The sequence below is a fragment of the Diachasmimorpha longicaudata genome, chromosome 6 (assembly GCF_034640455.1).
Source record: "Diachasmimorpha longicaudata isolate KC_UGA_2023 chromosome 6, iyDiaLong2, whole genome shotgun sequence".
NCBI lineage: Eukaryota > Metazoa > Arthropoda > Insecta > Hymenoptera > Braconidae > Diachasmimorpha > Diachasmimorpha longicaudata.
Window position 1 is genome coordinate 6431940 of NC_087230.1, and position 20419 is coordinate 6452358.

The 20419-nt window shown below is 42.5% G+C and overlaps 2 protein-coding genes across 4 annotated transcripts in view; one reads left to right on the top strand and one right to left on the bottom strand.

Annotated features, from left to right (window-relative positions):
- LOC135164123 (dopamine receptor 1-like) overlaps positions 1-20419 on the top strand; it is a 39556-nt gene that overhangs the window by 136 nt on the left and 19001 nt on the right. Inside the window, exon 1 of one of the 3 annotated variants that reach the window (XM_064124205.1) lies at positions 17479-17765. The exons of 1 other annotated variant lie outside the window; for it this stretch is intronic. In XM_064124205.1, the coding sequence (XP_063980275.1) occupies positions 17751-17765 (15 nt within the window). In that variant the 5' untranslated portion in view covers positions 17479-17750. Of the gene's footprint in view, positions 1-17478; positions 17766-20419 lie in introns of those variants that run through there. One more of the 3 variants, XM_064124204.1, reaches the window with a different exon arrangement.
- On the bottom strand, positions 654-6809 carry LOC135164122 (uncharacterized). Its single transcript, XM_064124203.1, has 5 exons — positions 6390-6809; positions 3652-4220; positions 2961-3304; positions 2461-2844; positions 654-1513 (listed from the first exon to the last, which is right to left on the bottom strand). The coding sequence occupies exons 1-5, from the start codon at positions 6587-6589 to the stop codon at positions 1019-1021; spliced, it is 1992 nt and encodes a 663-aa protein (XP_063980273.1). The 5' UTR covers positions 6590-6809; the 3' UTR covers positions 654-1018.

Sequence of the window (20419 nt, forward strand, 5' to 3'; positions counted from 1 at the left end):
CCCACATGACCATGAAAGACTCGAATTTGGCAAATGTCAATTTTTCCTATGACAAAATCTAGGATCTGTTCTCCAAGTGCTGGGAAAAAAATTATATTTGTAGTTGTGCGTGTTCGGAGGGGTTCGTTGACCTCTAGGGGATGATTCAATTAAATTTATCCTCTATTTACACATCTCTAGAAATTTTGATAGAAAATTTGGTGGAATTTGGATTCAAAGAATATGGGAAAGTTGAACTATTTTTTATTTCATACACGTCTTCTCACTGTTGAAAAACGATAGAATTACACTCTGCAGTCGAGAGTATTGACCATTAGCACTTTTTACGAGGAGGCGATGAAATTTGCCGGGACATTGCAGTCGTTCGTCCTGTCGTTTCCTCAAATCGAGGAATGTGTTAATAATGGCTCATTAAACTTAACGCGACTGCTGCGCATTATTCATCTATTTATCCGTAAATTATGCAACGAAATGCCAATTGTCACAATAATCGATATCCCAATAAAAAAGATTGGACCAATTGATAATGCCCGAGGTAGTTTTTGGCTTTCGAAACATACATTCCAAACCTCTCAGACGAAAATCAATGAAAATGACTCCTTTACAAGGAAAGAAAAATAAAAGAACACACCTCCGAGACGAAATTCGTGATAGTATTGATTTTTATTCAGTCACGTATAATTTTAACAAGCAAATCTTCATTATTCATCTCGCAACTTTCTCCCCACATGCGTCAATTAGACTTCTCAATGCTCATCTAACTAAAGCATGCCTCTACCTAAAAAACATAATATGTTGATTTTTAATTAACAAAGTATTTATGATCCGAGTCGTGCTCTCCGCAAAATTGATCCCCAGTTCCATAAGTTTAAGGAGAATAGTCAAACTCTAGCATTCAACTACAGCATTAACCGTGTAACAATGGAAAATGAGAGCACATAGAAGGTGCAGACTGGCTTGGTGGAGACAGAGGGTGAGCCCAGAGAGTTGAAGACGGAAGTTTCGTTGGTAAAAGTTTCTAGGCAGTGAGTACAACAGCCCTGTATAGGCAGGGTCCCTGAAGGCTTGTCTGTCTGAGCCCCGGCCATACCACTCCGACAATCCTCTTGCCCTCGGGACACGGTGATGCTGGATGCCGTGTGTGTACTTCACGCCTGTACTCGATATCCATGAATCTCTTTCGCTGCTCAACTGTATCCAAGACAAGGGCTTGCTCCCTTGCTAAACATGCCCAAGCTAGTTGTGCACTTGCTAAACAGTAATTACGTAATTGTTTGCATTCACCGATGCAAGGATAATCGTACAGTGTGTTGGCCAGTTGTGTCATAACACGTAAACAAACGTCGTTCGTACCGCTCACAAATCCAGTTGTTGCCAATTGTCGTTTCATGGATAACTCAATGTCATTGGACAATTGACAGCTGTGGGAATTGTCAATGACTGGCCCTGACAGTATGTATGACGCTTCCCTTTTACGTCCGTTCTGAATACTGTCAGCTATTCGCCATGACAACTGCAATCAATTTCAATCATTAGTTTGTTTTACGCTTGTTAATTGAGAGTATTGAGATTAATCGCGATTTTTTTGTAAGGGGAGAGCACCGACGTATATCACTTTTATGATGGAGTTCTATGTCGCGAAGTGGAAGTGTAAGGGTGAAATAATTTTTATCAATTGAATGAAAAGTACTTCCTGGTCTTTTGGCTTGCTGAATCGCTGGGCGAAAAGTTGGTGATTAATATTCTATTATAAATCCCCCGTAGTATTCACTCAAAATCCATTAGATCTGCATATGAAAGTGCATTCAAACAGCGGCGACCTCAATTTTCGCGGTTTGTTTTAATGAGGTTTTACTTTTGGTTTGGTTGATGATTTTTTTGTAGGAAATTCATTTTTGTCGAATGCTCCAGCTATGGGGGAGAATGATAGTCTCTCACACGCGTGTATCCAAACTTCCGGTAGGTTTACATTGCCATATGTTTGGAGATTTAGCTTTTTACAGTGCGAAATGAATTATTCATTTATTATTCTTACCACAAGTGCGATAAAAAGGTCACCATTGACGAGTTGATTTAATAATATTCTACTTCTGGTTCGTGACACGTTTGTTCGTTATAAAACACCTTCCCATCGGAAATTTTATTTATCCGGAAAATGATACTCTCCCACGTTCGTGTTTTCTTAATCCGACTAGTTTCACTTTGCCATAATCCATTATAGTTTGGAAAATTACCTCGGTGAAGCGTAGAATAAAGCATTCATTGTTCTTATGACGAGAATGGAAAAAGAGAGTCTTGAGAGTCAAGAAGGTCTGGACAGTAATATAACATTGTTACATCATTTATAAACCGAAAGAAGATGTCAAGAGTGACGTAAAATTATAAGTTTTAAAATTTTAAATGGTGAGGACCCGCGTGACCCTTGACTTAAGATATTTCCAGAGTATTTATTATTCTCACCACAAGAACGGAGAAGAGAATTTTGAATTTCAGATCTGTGGCGTCCTTAAGTGGCTCCAGAGCATCCAATGCGTCAAGTGTATGTAAATGTGCAATGCTGTACAGTGAAACATATTTGTCAGTTAAATCCACAACCGTCATCGTGGAAAATGAATGTGAATCTCCAATTGATACGAGTAATCCAGGCTTGACTACTCTCGTTGCATCGTTCTCTCCATAATCCGGTGTATTTTCCAAACACCTGTGGTAATCCACAGTGGGTTCAGGTGTCGGACTGCAACTGTCGTCCGTGTGATAACCAGCGCTACTGGATTCAGCCGCTGTCACATCGTATCTATCCTCCTCAATTACAGCTGAGAAGAATTCACCGCACCAACTGGATGTCTATTAATCAATCAATGGCGCCACTGAGTTTATCAATTATCCCAAGAGTGACCGCAAAAAAATTCACCCACCACCAGCGAGGAAACAAAATAATATTAATTATCAAGACTACTAACCGATTCAACGGAGTCTGGCACTCCATTCATCAACTGCAAAGCCAATCCACAAGCTTTGGAAAATTGAAGTAGCCTCGAAGCGAGAGCTGGCTGTTCCTTGCAGCTCTCTCCACCCCTAAACTTCTCACCAGAAGTCTTCCTGAGTGAGGTCCATTGGCGTAGTGCCTCTTTGTCCTGTTCAACTCGCCTTGACAATTCATCCGATAATTCCTCCAAATTACGTCCAACCGTCTTCTCCAGTGTATTCAACAGGCTTTGATTGTCAATGAGCCGCTGCTGTACCTCGCTGTACTTCAGGGACAGTAATCGCTGATGCGAGGCAGATCTTAGTCCATGGGGATCTCCTAAAGTTACCCTCGTGAAATTTCATTGCTCGGATACATGCAGGATCAGGACAGAGAATCAAAGGGAATATGTAGAGAAGGTAGAGGGGGAGGGCAGCGTTTGAATGGAAATACCTCTTGATATCAAAACTTCCAGAATTACTCTGAAACTTTGTGAGGAACGCAAAGATTTTTATCTTGAGCAGACTATTACTAAATATAGGATTATAATATTGTGGCCGAGGTCAAATTTATTGTTCGCTTTTACGGAAATGGCAGAGTTCAAATTTGACTTATTATCATCATGAATTCAACGATCCCCTCGACCCTCAGCTCCCGTGAAATCAGGGAATAGGGAGCATACCGACCTTTCGAGCGTCTTATGACATCCTTTCCCAAGTTTTCAATCTTGTGCAGTGCAAGTTTGTAAGCATCGATCCGCAACTCGAGTTCTTCTCGGAGTTTGGACGTCAATGGCAACAAATGAGTCTCCACAGACTGTCCAATACGTTTTTCATCACTTCTCACTGGACACGGTATTGGTCCATGTTTACCAAGTCCCTCAATCGCCTCGTCCAGTGATTTCTTCCGATTAACCACCAGAATACGCGCATTAGGACTTACTCTCGACAAAGTTAGCAACAATTTACTCCATATTCGTAGGCCCCGATTATCTGGGCTCTGTGATATGAGGTGAATAATTTTCCAAAGTACTTGGTCAACTCTGAGTAATCGAATCAGTTCATTCTGGTTAATATTCTCCATATCCCCAAAACGTTGATAAAGTGTCTCGAGTAGTGCCAAACTACGGGGCAATGTCTCTATCACGAGGTCCACTGGTATGTTTGGTAGTGTTGATGCCAGTGTGTAACGAGGCAATTTGCCGAGAAAATTTGCTGCCTCACGGTACTGTCTACCCTCGTACAGTCTCAACAATCTGGAAAACACCATCGTTACGACGGATTATGGAAGGGGTATGAGGATTTGAATGGTTTTACTGGGATTGAGATATAGAAAATGCACGACATTCAGGAGATTCTCGAAATCCAATTGCCTCTGGCGCAAATCCTTCCTTCCCGCTTTCCCTGTCCCTCTCTCTCACCCCCTCTTTCTCTCTCGTACCATCTTGCTCCAATTGTCAAGACTCCTTGGTTTGAAATTCTGTTGTTTGAATTAGGGGGAAAATATTGCCCATCAAATTTACGCTGGATGATGCTGAATTGTTAGTGGGTATAAAACTATTCTATTCGTTCAGTGTCAGGTATAAAGTTTATAAACCAGCGTGGGAGATAAATTCACACGAGTTGGAATATATTCGCCCCCTGGTCGTGTATGTGTGCTGTGCACGGACTGCTTTTGTATTATTTGTGTTCGCGGGTTTAGCGCCGTGACCCGTACCTATATCCCATCCTCTTGCAACCACTTCAACTATTTGAGATTCATTCTTGTTATTCATTTGCATACTGAATAAGCAATGTTAACCATCGAGAGAATTAATCGCAGCGAAATTTAAAATATTTCGGAGGTATCTGAATGTAAACACGATATTCATACGTGTTCACCAAAAGGCCACGAAAATTTTCAGATATTGTTTTCCAATTTTACGTGACTATTCGCATTCAGTGAAATTGTCCTCAGGTTGTGGTGAATCAATGCCATTTTTTTGCATGTTACAGGCCAGTGCGGATAATTTTTGCCATTTCGAAGTTCTCAAGGTGAACAGTGGAGATATCGTTTGTCAATTTGGAGGTCTCGAGGAGCCCCCACCCATCCTGATATCCAGAAAAATAGACACTGCATTATTTTATCGTTATCCTGTGGCAATGGTTGTAATGTAGCAACGATAATCTGTAGACTGAGTATCTCGAAATGTCAGCGATTGAAACGATTGATCAAACTGAAATATTGAGAACATTTCGAAGACGGGTGGGTGTACCCTGACAATGTACTGATATTGACTGGAGTATGTTGAATGGATGATCGTTTACTGAATGGGGGGTACCATCCTACCATTGAAAAGTTGCAGATATGGACAGCGCAGAAGGCAGTAGTAGATGTAAAATGCATAAAATGGATAGCCATTATACCTTCTGTAGAAGGCCAACATATTGATTCGTTTCTTATTGAGTGAGTGGGTAAGTTCTCCAATACTTTGCAAAAATGATTCTGGATAATGTTGACGACTGAGATGATTTGTTTTTTCGGACGAATACTTATCGTTAGGAATTGGTTATTCTATAGCTGCATTGAGTATCAGCAGATATTGGCGGGAATCAGTGTCATGTGATTGAATAGAGTCGACAGCATTTAGTTCTGATACTTCATGAAATATGTTGAATGAATAATCGCCCATTGAATGCAGCGAATGCAGCACTCGATATAATATGCATCACCTTTATGCCAGCTATACGTAGGTGACATATATCAGACAGGGTGTATTCATATCGCTGCATCCAACAAAAAGGGCTGGGTGAAAGGGTTTCCTTACCACTTCTTCCGAGAAAATCTTTCTACTGGGAAAAAGCCTCGTGGACATTTATTCTCAGAATGAATTCGATATTGTCGATCAATCGACAAGCACCGGCCATTTCTACGAATGAATAATCGTCCGCTGGATGCAGTGAATGCAGCATTAGAAATAATATGCATCACCTTTATGAGAGTAATCCCTCGCCGACATATTGAAGAAAATGTATTCGTATCGCTTCGCATTCAGCAAAGAGGAGCAATATATCGATTTATGTCTCTCAAGGAGCACTAGTGAAAGGGATTCCTTGGCATCAGTTTTCCAAAAAAGTCCTTCTCTACAAAGATATTGAAAACATTCCCCGAATATTTCACAATAAAAATAATGAACCTCCGATGTTGAATGAAATATGTCGAGCGACTGATCTCTTAGCAAATGGGTTTTATTCCACCACACCATGGAAAATACAACACGCGAATTTCTTTTTATGAATGTACCACCGGGGAATTTGTAATGGAACTTTTTCCAGCAGGAATTTTTCACCCCTGATACGGGGAGAGAGAGAGAGAGCGAGCAATAGACAGAGAATAATGGAAATGGCTGAAAATAAAATAAAAATCCAAGGAAATGATATCAAACCTTCGCAGAGCGACTCGGGGATTGGTGACTTCAAAGTCTTCACTATGAATTCCATCATACACGTGAAAATGTACCCGACTGCTGCATGCACCACTGGCTGATGTATCCTGCCACACTAGCCTCTGAATACCAGGATTCCTTGATCTTTCTGGTCTGATTCTCTCGCAGGAATTTAATGCACTCGTTGTACGTTTACTCATGGTGAATATCTCTCCATTCACCTCATTCAGTCATTCAGAATGAATTCAACGGGCGCTTCCGGAGGGTTAAACCACTCAATGTGAATGGAAATAGTCGGAAACCAAAAAATTTTCTCCCTTAATTTTTTTTTTCGGCTCTCGCGGATGCGCAACAATAATCACGTGAACAGAATAATGAGCCTTCACAGGAGCATCACCTACGCACGACTGAGGTAACATCGTCTTTTCATTGGAAAAAAAAAATCCCCCCAGTTGGAAAGTACAGAAGTGAAGTCCCCATTGGTCGAGGCAAATGTAGAAGTCGTCCACGATTCTCACTTTGGTGAATCCTTGAGCCTAGAGGCAATGAAAAAGTGCCGTCATATCTCCATTGCGCTTCAGTATCTCACCGGAAGTGAGTGAGAAAGAAGCACGCAATGCCTCGAGTGCCTTCAATGATTTGCGCATGTGACTTTGTCCTTTTTATTTTCTCCCATTTACTTTGTTTTCGCTTTTTTTTTTCACCTCTTCAACTTGAAAACCTCTCTGTCTCACTTGCACCTCACGTGCGCTCCCACAACCGGTGGAGGACGTCGACCTACTGGCACGCATACCGATCATCCATGCTGCCATTGCCCGCCACTGAAGGAAGCTAAAGAGGAAAAAGGGCCATAACATTCTTTTATAAACTCTTTTCACTTAGCGTAAATACTCGTCCAACACACGCATTCAGTGTTGTTCACCTATCATCCTCACTCGTTGTTGAGTCTCATTTGTGGGGAAATTGAACCGATGAATATAGAGTTGCTAAATAATCCCCCACTACCTTATCGATCCGTTCCCCACGCATCTTATCGCTCCAACTTCCTGTTGAAGGCAGCAGTGGGCAACAGCCGATCTTGCATCGGTCAGTGAGCCAGACTGCAGTCTGACTATTTGGGTAGCGCCCCACTCAGACCTTCTGAGCCTCCAACCCATCAAAAGGGAAATTTTACATTTAGACATTGAATATGATTTTCATAATTTCCAAAGATATCGAGCGCAGCTTTAAGAAGTGAAATGATTGAATGGGGCGATCCTAAATTAATTTCTGAGCCAAAAATTTACCAGCACATTGACCGCACCAATCAGAAGTATCTCGGCTTCTTTAAATTCTCAACAACACCGTAAACACCTTAACTTCCTTCAGTCCGTGCGCCCTCGGTGTAGTTCAACTCGTGCTGCATTGTGGGGTGCGACGGTGTGGCCAGAGGTGATGGTTTTTCTGGAGGTGGAAAAGTGGACGAGAGAGACTAACAATTATTTTCCAACGTCTGTACTTTCATTCGTAAAGCCAAACGCGATAAGAGCCTCTGGGTTATAAACCCTAGACCACGTACTCAACGTACCTTCCTGTGAGACCAGGGAGAGAGAGAGAGAGAGAGGAGTTGCTCGTGGATTCTCAGGGCGCGGGCGGAGGGGCGGGAGGGTTATACCCGGAGGCTGCGTTAACTATATTGCCCCATGAGATTCCCAAACGAGATACATATATACACGTCGTACTGAATACATTTTGCTGGGATACGATTCATCTTACTGAGATGTGTGAGGCCAAATGTATCTCTTGAAACCAATGGAGCTGAAGGATGTTACCATTTCCTCCGTGAGGATGATGAATAAGGGAGTTTCACCCCTCTTTGACTTTCCGGCTCTATTAAAGATACTTAGCGAGCATCATCGTCGAGGACAGATTGTTCTACCCGCAGATTTTACTACCGCGTTCCCCTCCGTTTATTGTGGTATTCGCAATTTTCTTGGGAGGAAAAAAAAACGATGATACGGCTGGCATTAACATTTTTATCACTCAAGGGGTGGGCGGGGAGGGCTTCGCGAAGGGCCTGGAGATATAAGAAATGCGATACGACACATGAATAGACACTTTTGAGTGCGTGATTCAAATTATTATTTTTTTTTATTACTTCATTCATATTTTTTAAAATGAATTCTCCTGTTGGATTTTGCAGTTGAAAATTTACAATGTATTTTAAAAAGCACTGAAACCTATAAACTCAATATTAACATTCAGCAGAGGCTCCGAGATGCAACAAATTTCCGTCATACGACAATATTATGACAAGTTTACAATCCCATCGTAACCTTACATCTCACCAACGGCCCTATAACTTGGGCTTCAGAGATAGAGCCCTGGTTTCACGATGACAACCCGCTGAGTGGATTATCAAACGCATACGTTCACTGCATTCAAATCGACATGAGTGATTGAAAGCGCTAGTGTTTAACCCCTCATCCCTACTGTTCTGTGATAACTCAACCGGAGATATAATTATCGTAATATTATTAAAACCGAAAACCCCTCCGTAGCGACTGAATCTTCCGGCTAATTTTTTAACCCCCAAAAAAATCTCTTCCCCTTCGTGCACTCATCCCCCCAACGACCAGCTAAACAATTTCCATAAGCACCAATTCCCCCAATGAACCTGAAATTCCAACCGCAAATTTTTTTCTTCCCTGCAAATCTGTTTTCACCCCAGTACATACAATTCTTCCACCCACCGTTCCGTGCCGGCCATTTAACCAGGGGTGAAAAAGGGTCAATGCATTGATTCACTTCTTCCGTTGAGCATGAGTAAAAGAGTTTCCCCGCCGCTTCCTCGCGCAAAAAAAAAAACCATCACTGTAAAATGCTTATGGTAAGTGTTATGCTTACGACGAGGGCTTTTTAAATAAAAGAGAGCGCAGGGACGAGGAGGTCTGGAGGTGCTCGAGAAAGAGCGAGTGAAAAAGAATGAAGGGGGCGCGAAAGGGGATGGTTGGAGGGGGGTTCAGAGGGCCACACCAGAGGGGGCAGTGCTGCGGACGAGCCTCGTGATCGATAGGCTCGGGTATATACACGAGTACACTCTATCGTGCTCTCTCGCCGGTATATAACGGGCCGTACATCGGCTCTCTCCCGTCGTTGGGAGGGGGAGGGGGTGCCTCGTGTACTAATATCACAGCATGCCTCTCCATATCGTGTCACACAAACATCTCTGCATTATCGTATTTATAGGAGTTGTCTGTAAGAGTGTGAATGGGGACATGTGGTGTGAGGGGGAGGGAGAGGGTTCCTTATTCACACCCTCGCGGTGGAGATTCAGTGTGTACTGTGGGACGCACCAATAACGGGTAGCCGGTGGTGTTGATGATTTGAGAGGTACTCGTACCACTGGAACCTGAGAATTTAATTAAATACGATTTTTTTTTTTTTTGTATATTCTCAACTCGCGGTAATTGATATTTCAGGTAATGAGGGGGTGGGAATTCGGGGGGAGAATTAGTTCATTAATTCATTGTCGGAATGATCGTCTGCGGGGCAAAGCGACGGAGAAAATAACACCCGGTATAGATGAATCGAGATGAGAGGCGGTGGATGGACGATGGATATATAGACGTCGGGTAACGTGAGAGCAGTGAGAGAGGAGGTAGCCGCGGGTGTGACAGATTTCACGGGACGACGAGCTAACGAAAAACTAGTCGGCTGGATGAGGCTGAAAAGAGAGATGGGAGAAAGAGCGTGGGGAAAGCTGCATAACGTGTATATACAGGCGGACATTCATTGGATGTATATTGGCATAGATTTCTATCTAAACCTGGGAATTTGTGGTCGGATAGAAAAGTCGGGGTTTCTTTATTATCGGCGAGATCGATGGGAAGATTAGGTGATTGTTGGGAGGATTTTTTTTTACTCGATGATAATTTTTCGGACTAGATGATTTTCAGATTGTTACGGAGGGAAAATATAGTGGACTAATTTATACTGAAGACGTATATTATTGGGTTAAAAATTAGGATTTTGTAAATCAGCTCAATTTTTTTTATATCTAATAGTAACGGCTGCGAAATGAAAATCGTTTGGACACTTGAAAATGGCGTGTACTTATGGGATCGATACGTGAAATAATTAAAACTATAAATACATTTATTACCCATCCATTATCGAAATTGACAGAGTTTATGAGAACCCGCAACATAAAATCGGACTCCAATGAAGAGCGTCATGATGAACTCTGAGCATTGATTTTAGCGAAAAAAAAGTGTTTAAAAAACTCAAAGATTATTTCCCTCTCCGCAAATTTCATCAGATCCAACATCACAGATGAGTTCATTAGGAAGACGAACAAAATTCGCTAATAATAATAAATATAATATGAATTATGATAACGAACAAAATGTAAAAAAATCTGCAGAGCTCATGAAAAGAGTGTAATATCAATGGAAATAAAGCATCCTATGAGTCATCAAGATTCTGACATTAAAAAAACAAAGGTAATCTCAGCGAAGAATGAAACTGAAAATATGAAAAGCTGTAATAAAGCTCTACCGAGTATATCTCGAGCATTAATGTGCAAAAACAGGTCATCTTTTTTATAATTTACGATAAAATTTTCCATCTTCTGAATGATACAAAGTTAATGTTGTGTAGCTCTTTCTTTTAATCTTCCATTTGTCTCCAAGCCGAGTCACTACGCGGATAGAGAAATTTCTTTGTGTCAAACAATGTTTTTTAAGAGAAACGTTTTAAGCACTCGCGTCTCAAAGAAATTTTACGAGCATAAAAAGCTTCTTCGAGGAATATTCTGAAGAGAATGTTTTCAGTGAGAAGACATTGTGCCTGAAAATTGTAGATAAAATTTTTTCCCCAGGATAATCCAATATCAAGATCTCTTGATACACAACACCATGTAAAAGTTGTCGGGGATTCGGTTACTTTCAATTGGGGTACAGCATTCTGAATCGGAGATAACGCCCGACGATAATGAAATCATAATGATACTTAACAATGCCTAATTTGGAATCCTCAATTTGATATCTCGCTCTGTACAAAGTTCTCCTCGAATTCCCCTGATAACGATCTTTCCGCAGAGTTTACTTTAATCACTTTTACCCAGCGCCAATGGTGAATTTACCCCGGGTAAAAGCATGGGTGAGAACGAAGGTAAGATGGTAAAACGAATTTTCCCAGTTTCCACCCGTATCTTCGTTGCCCCTTCAGAGGCGATCATTTTCCGAAAAAATTAAATTACTCAATTTCAGAAAAATTCTGGACCGTCCCAAGCCCCTGCCCTAACTACCCGTGAAGTTGACTCATTAAAAATTCACGAAGCTTCAGAAAGAATTTGAAAACTTGGGAAAAACAAAAAAACCATCTTCCTAGCTCCTCACCTTCCAACTCTCGTAGAATTTATTTTCAAACCGATCGCTCATGCGAGCGAATGTAGGTACCCAAAAAAAAGAAAAAAAAAACAGCGATCGTTGCAGCGCCAATACACGAACTGCAGTTGATAAAAAATCAAATTTCCTGAGTGCCCATGGTTTGGATAACCATCCTTAGCAACCCTTCGTCTCTCCCCCATTCGTAATACCCCCATTATTTGCTGTATCTCCCCCGCAGTATCTCGCCAAGAAGAGCCGAGAAATCAACCGCAGGAACGAAAGCCGAGGAGTCTCGGCCCTCGGGTCTCCCCTGGCTAACTGACGGGACGAGTTAAAAACCCGCGTCAAGTGGTACATCGGCATTACTGAGCCCGCACACCCCCACCGGCCCGTCAATAATTGAGACAAGAGCTCTTCCTTCATCCCAACGAGCTACCTGTAGCCACCATAAAATACTCCATCATTACAGTGACTCGTAAACTTGAATAACACCTCTTCTAAAACAAAATTCCATTATACCCTTGAAATGGCTTTAATGGAAGGGGGGAAAAAAATGTGACGTTACATCATCCAGAGAGGGATTGATAAAACTTTTTTAATACCCCCGGCATGCAAGTTAAGTCGTGCCCCCGTCAGTCGCTATTCATTCTGACATAGCCCTTAACGGATGGTTGACGAGCGAAGTCACATCCCCCAACCAGCCCCATCAAGCATCTGCGTGTCTCACCCCTCCCCCCTTCCCTTTCACCCCCTATCGTCCTCTCATTGTCCACCTCTTTTCACTCAGCACAGGGTGAGAAGAGGGACAAGCAATTCTGCTTGTCTCTCCGGTTGTGCTCGTGAACGAGCTCGCACACGAGCCCGAAGCACTCGGGCCTTGACAAATACGATTATCCGTCTCCGGTATTGGCCGAGCATCACCGAGAACAGTCGGCTATCCTCCCCACCGCACTTAACACTGTTTATATATCTATACAAAACCCAACATTTCCCTGTGTAATTTATATACCTGTCGGTACATTATGTACAGCATTTGCCGGGTGTGTATTATGGTACACAAGCGCCCTGAGTATATCAATAATGGATGAATGCTTGCTTTGGAAACATCGGTACACGCACCTGCGAGCTGTGCTCATTGCTTTCTTCCTCTCATGTGCTTTCTCAACCGAATGCTTGGCGGTGCCAACCCCCGGAGAACTACATCGTGTGTCAATTTGATACACGAGGAGAAATGGCTGATGCTCGATACCAGACAGCAGCCGGAAATTGTCGAACTTCCGCGTTGTAATCGGAAAAAAAATAAAAATTTCGAATCTCCAGGAAAATTCTGCTGTTAATTCCAGGAGAGAGGACGAGAAAAATCCCAGGGATTTTTTAAAATTCCTCCGCAAATCGCAGGAGAAAATTCTGCAATTTTTGGAAACAAAGATTTTGCGATGGAACGGCACATGTTTTGGTGTCCAATGGGAAATTTTAATTTCTCCACGAAAATTGTCGGACTATTCTCTCCATATGAAGCGAGGGTGGGAGATGAGACTGTGGGGAGCAACTTACCACGTCACTCGACAATCCTCGTCTATATTCAACAACTGACAGGGTCTCTACTCCCCCAACCTCGTAATCCACCGCATCTGAGTTTCGTACATCCTTCCGGCGTTCATGAGGGTCTCCTTAGCATCTTTGGGCCCCTCCCCTCAACCCCCACGCCGGGTGGTGTACTCCCGTTCGACATAAGTTGACCCAGTTATGGTGGTGGGTGGGGGATGAGAAATACTTCATTATGCAAACTCTTTTCACTCCGTCAGTCAATCTCGTCTGTGTGGATTCAGTATGTTTATTCACCTTTGATGTAGCATCGTTTTTACGAAATTATAACTTCAAAGGACTTTTGTATTTGGGTTTTGCATTGTTTTTTTGGTGGGGAGATCTTTTTGGTACGACAGGTTGTGAACAGCCAGGGACATGAACGTTCGTGTCATTCAACCTTTCGGATTTTTCACTTTTCTTTTGTGTCAGAATTGTCGCAAAATTATTTCTCATTGGAGATGACGTAAATAGTTGAGTTATTTTTACCGAATATTTCTCGCCGTGTGGTGTTCGTGTTTCTCTGGCTCACTCACCACCTGTATCCACTTACTGACCGTATACGAACTTTACTCAATTTGAGGAAACTACAAGTGGCTTGCCTAAATTCACCGCACTTCGCCGTCGTGTAACTAGTATATCTCACCGGGGTAAATTGTGATGAACTGGTTAGAGAGATCGTACTGGGGGTCAGAGGAGTGGCTGTGCAAGTGATGTTTGTAATTGCCAGTGAGAAGAAAATGTAATTCTGTCAATCGAATTGGCTCCAGACAAGAAGTTCTGTAATTCGACACACGAGAGAAATGTCACCGCTGGGAGGAAAAAAGTCGTAATCCACTAGCCAGTGGAAATTCCAGTGTTGGTCAGACGAACTTTTTGGGAGATTTCTTCAAAAATTTCATGGTTGAATAAACTTTCCAGTTCGTTTCTAAAATATATCTCTTGAATTAACTTGAGTTCTCCTTGAATTTTAATTTAATCGAGAATATTTAATTGAATAACACAATTAATTCAGTCGCCAAAACCATTTTTTTCTCTCCATTATTAATTTGCTAAGATTTAAAATGCCAGGAGAGCTACACAAAAATAATTTTTTTATAAAAATCTAGTAAGAGTATTGGAAAGAATCGCGATCACTCCGTTTCGAAAAAACCTAATGTTATTAGGGTAAAATTTTGGGGGATTTTTGAAATTTTTTTCCTGGTCACCCCTTTGTCCCCTATTTTCACAAGAATTTTTCTCGGAAATTACTCTCCACGTCTGATGATCTAAACACTTCGGGTGAACATTGGGAACTCCACAAAGTATTTTCGTCTATTTGTTTATAACTTCCTGTGAAAGCCTGAACTTTCAAAAACTTGGCCAGCATTCCAGGGCTCTTCCACGACAGAATTCAAGGCATAAACTTTGAAATGTTTGATTATAACTTGATAGAGCGGTCCACAACTTTGTTTGATGCACCCACCGAATAAAAGCTTGAAACGAAAGTTTCAAGCTGCTCACGCATCAGCTGAGTGAATATAGTAAAAATAGAATATAATACCAGATGTGATTGAAATCTATGTGAAATTCTAATGAATGCATGAAAACATCAATTTCTCGGCCGAATGGTATCGACGGTTTGTTATTTTTTGATGATTATATTTCAATGATACTGGGGAAAATAAATGAACAATTAGTCAGGCGGGAGAGTATGCACCAATAAATTAATTCGACAGAGGAGTGAAATTGAATGAATGCAGTTCCCAAATAATTCCCCACTAGTGACAAAAATTTTCAATATGAGCATTTTATGTCAATACTGACTGTTGTCCCAGTGCAAATTTTTTCCCCAATTTTATCGTAAATATTCGGTGGTTATACGAAATGAAATGGGATGAAGTTCACGGTTTTTCCGATTTTTCATTGATTTACAAATTATCCGAACAGAAAATTTGACTTCACCCGACGTAGCCCATCCCCCTAGACCCCTACACCGCCTTCACATCCGGAGAAAAACAACAAATCTCAACTAAATCACCGGGCACTAGTGAATCGTTTCCCTCCACATCGGCGTCTAAAACGAGGGGGTTAAATCTCTGTCAAGCACGACTCGAAGGAGCGAGAAAAAAACTCCGAGGGGGAGAGAAAACGATCTTTTCCTCATCTCATTAAACGGTAAAACTATCCCCAGCGTCACAGCGAATCACACGCTTCAATGCTCACAAACGACCAAGTGTGTGGTGAGATTTCCCCTCCAGCCCCTCTTGCAGTCACTCTCTGTCCTCCCCTCGCTGTAATAATCAGTACGTCGAGTCTGTGCAAGAGGCCAATGTGAACAGGAAATTACTCGATTATTTCATTAATGACACCAGAAGCGTTCTCGTCAATTCTCATGGATTATGCTGGGATTTCCTCTCTCGCATTTCACCTTCTCACTACTCCTCACACTTCACACCCTCCGGCCCACCCCCTCAGACTCACCTTTTCCTTTCCATTTCCATCCATTCGTGTTGACCGATTTGTTCTGTTGATGTAGCAAATTTACGTGAGCGGGAACAGGCCCTAGTGTTGGCTCACAATTTTACCCATCGGGAAATCCCCAGATAGTTTTTGAATGTCGTTAGTTTTCCCCTAGTGCCGTTGATGAGCGTTTTGCGCCACTTTTTAATGCCACATCCCCGATGCCGTTTCAGTCCCGCTATTTCGAAGGTACATTCGCCATGGTCACTTTGTCACATGTTCAAATCGATTTCTCATTCCTGTTCTATTTATGGTTTCATTAATATTCTGTCACGTGACGATTGTCGGGATGGGAAGACCTTCTCGGGGGGCCTTACTGTATTTTTGGCAGCGAGTGACAGTTGTACGGAGAGAAAATTTACTTGAAAAATATGCACCTGTTCCGTAGTCTGCCAAAAAAGGATTCAGTAAAAATTATGGAACAGCTACGAATTTTTGGCGGGAAGTTCTATACTTTTTTCGTAATATTTGGCAGATTATTGGACAGACCCGTAATTTTTCAATAATTTTTCCCTCCGCGTGGACTTGTACATGAGTTGAGGAATTAGGAAGTCGTCGACGTGTAGTTGGGTTATCGCTGAGTGTTTGTACGCGATTTATTACTGTCACATTCACAATAGACATTTCGCAGGGAGGCGTAAAAAGGGCCTAATGTTGCCAAAATAATCGGTTAAGGTATTGATTTTGTCATTTATGATGTTTTCAGACGGGAACTATGTGCCTGATGTGCGCTTCAGCGCCATATTTGGGCCACATTTTGGGTGAAAATGCACTTTATTCCCATGCGATTCAAGATATATTTTTAATTTGAAAAATAGGTTTTCGAGAGCACAAAAAAAATTAGAGCTGAAAAAAATACTATTCGAAATAATTGATAGAAATTGTCTGAAAGTTTCTCCATTCATTTGTCATTCATCCGGATTACGTCAGCAACACAACTTGACGAAGGTGACGAGGGACAGCCGAGGGGGCCATGCTCAATCATATCTCGGTCCTTTTGGGCAAAAAAGTGTCACATACATTCAGCCTCTGAAATAAAATACTAGTCCTACGTCATTCATTATTCATTAGTCATTCAAGGACATCGTTACCAAGTGTCAACATGTATTCCCATGACTCGTAAACGCTATTTATCCCTCGGTGCAGCACGCGGAAAATGTTGCTTTGTACACGCCGTGCAGAATGCGGACTTTTACTTCCTCAGGGTGCAATGTACCATTTTTGACCGCGTTGATAGAGTGTCATTCCTCACTGTTCGAAAAAATGAAGCTTTTCTGTCAAGTACTACAAAAAAATAAACTGTCAGAAGCGGCTACATATGAAGTACCGACACTCTACGCACAAGTAACACAACACACCATTAGTCCCCTTCCCTCGCACTTCTCTCCTCGTCCTATGATTAACGTGCGCACATTTTGTCAACAAATCACTGGCAATTCTTCTCTCCAGCGGTGTCCAAGCGACCGGGATTTGAACCCAACCCAGTGAATGACGAATCCATCTTGTCCCACTGACCGAGCCACCGTAGGCCCTAATTTGAATGTCACTTGATGGAGTGTTGGGATATGTGGCAAAGGGTTCGAAGACGTACAATTCAGAGGAGGATTGGGGTGGACAGGGGGTGAAAGAGGAGAAGGAGGAAGGCATAGGAGTTGGTTTATCACCAATCCCGTTGTTGAGATTCTATCCGCGGTATCAAGGAGCCCACCGGGGTAATGGACGGGGGGAAGGAGTAAAGCGAGAGGCGAGGGAAGAGGGAAAAGGGGGCGACATAGGTTGGCACGTTCTATCCGGCGCGCGCGGTTCTCAGAGGGGCAAGGGATCACAAGAGGGAGCATGGGATGCTCGGGGTGCGGAGTGCGGCCAGTCAGTGCGCGGCGAGGCGCGCCAGCTGCCGCACGTCATGATTCTACCCCAGGTGAGCGCACCCCACACGAGTGTATCACTAGGTTTTTTTTTTTCTCATTTTTTTCCGAATCCAACTTTCAACATTTGTTCGAGGATAAAAAGAGTGCGAGAGGGCAAAACGATTGAACAAATCGATACCGGTCCTGTTTTTATTTTTTTATTTTTTTCATTTTTTTTTCGGAAAAAATGAGTTATGGGCATGTGTTTACACGTACACAGCATACACACATGGTATTTATCTTGATTAGATGTTCCATGACATGCACGAAATGTTGGATATTTATTTCTCTGTAGCATGTAGGTCTCCTTCGTCCATCTCCCTCCACTGGATGTTGTCAAAATGTATGCACAGTTTTGTCGAGAGACCGGGCCGCGGGGAATGGTTTTTTTTTGGCCGCGTTACGACGACCGTTTGCACTTGGATGTCGTGACTAGATGTTTGTGGATTAACAGAAAGACAGGCAAAAAAAAACGAGAGGAATATTCGACTTTTGTAGTGGTGGTGGTGATGGTGGTGGTGGTGGTGGTGGTTGAGGGCGATTAATCAGGGGGAGAATTGATGACGATAATTCGGTGATAACAGTGGTGGAGGATGCGGGTGCCCATGGCCAGTACTATTAGAGTCCGTTACGTTGCTGGACGAATTGATACTTGTGGAGCTTCGACATTCGCGCTTGAATCAGGGAGTACCTGCAACAGGTTCCGTCGGCGAGGAGGAGACGTGTTCCTTTTCTTTTCGATTCTTTTGAAGGGGCACTTGAACGCCGGGTGAATGAGGCACGATTGCCGTGGGCGAGGGGGTTGGAAGTGGGAGAGGAATGGGAGGTAACGATATCGTGTGGAATGGTGTCCCTCTCAAGTCGTTTGATCTCGCGCCAACTGAATACAAAAGACGATAGTTAGTTTTACCCCAGTCATTTCCCCCCTTTTTTTATCCCTTCGCACGAGGCACTTTGACGTTTTATTTATCGCGATGAGACAACGACGGACAGATTGAATAGTTTGAAATCGATTTTTTTGGGGGAGGTGGCCATTTTGAAAAGTAAACTCACTTACACCGCACCCCCGGGGGGGAACAAGGGGTCAGACACTCAGTGATCTATCGGGTATTTTGGTGTCTTTATCAGGGGATGAGAGAGGGTGGGTTAGAATGACGGAACGGTCTGGAAAAATTCCTTTCGTACACTCGACAGATTCTCATTAACATTCTGTTATCATTCTATCGTTTGGGGGAGAAATATTCAGTAAAAATTGCCGGACTCAAGTTTGCATACTGATCACAGGATTTAATTATCTCTCCGTATTTAAATGATACTCTGCCCCTTCTTCACTCGTTAATTCCTAGATTCCTCGAGCACGTAATCCCGAGTTGATTTAAAATCAATCGTTTATCAAACTCTGTTTAATTTTTCTCCCCCAAACGATGAAACCAGATTTTACGGCTCATTTTTCTTTCCAATTTCCTTCACTTTTATCTTCCCCCTCCCTTCATTTTGAATTTCTCCGGGTGATGAAATATTTAACCGCCCATTGAGTACATCGCAAATTGTTATTGGCTAGGAGAGCGACCTGAGGGTAAAGCTCGGAAAAAAAAAGAATCCAGTGACGTCCGATTGGATTTTAGAGTCTGGGTCGAGGGGGAAAAATATATCGACAGGCGTCGACAGGTGTAACACACCGTGACAAAAGAGAGAGATTGCCCTTGTGTATACTTAGTACCAACCACTGATGGTACATGACGTCGAGTAAATAACAAAAGACAATATTCCCCAGTGAATTGGACTGTCTGGTAAATTGTGTTTCGCTGTTTGATTCACGTGGTTATGGTGTGCAGATTATGGTGATATAGAGTCGTATCAATAAGCATTCCAATTACATTCTCATGGCCGTGTACGGACAAATTTGTGGGTGGCAATGGCGGTGGATGGGGTGGGGGTGGGAGGGAAGAGGGAGACGGAGATTTCGGGAATATCAAGTGGAGCAAGGAAACTGCTGCTGATCAAAATAGGATTTGGTTGTGCTAAAGTGGGGGGTAGGAAAAGGGTGTAGGATGGTCGGCCATTTATCCGACCATTCGGTGGAATTAACTATCCAATTAGCAAGGAGGGAGGGAAGAGCGAGTGATACGTGCTCCACGTATGTCCAGTTTGGATTTAATTATCTTGCCTCTCTGGCGTATTCAACCCCGTGACGTACCTCTCGACGGTGTAAATTTTCCAGCGGTATCCCTTTCTGGATAATTAATCGCTGGACTAGACAGGTAAATACACAATAATAATAATTGGTGCCAAGTGGAATAAATTTTTGGCGGAGATATCGGGGGAGTTGGTGAGTGGGGAGACTCTTGCGAACTGGAGGTGCAATTAATCTGTATCATTACAGTGAATTTTACGATTAAGCTTCGATGATTTTTTTTTTACTTCGTTTTGTCAGTTTAACGAGGGTGAGGCGTGATATCGAGGATATTTACCCACTTTGGAAATGGGAATTTCAACGACTTAAGGTGCACTTTAAATTCAGCCAACGTTGCTCCATATAAAATTCCTCACTCCCTCTGAGTGGATTATTTTTTTTTTATTATCAAGTGTTTTTTTGGTTTCTTTTCGCTTCATCCACTGGACGTGTTTTTTTTTTATCTCTCTCTCTCTCTCTCTCTTTCTCTTG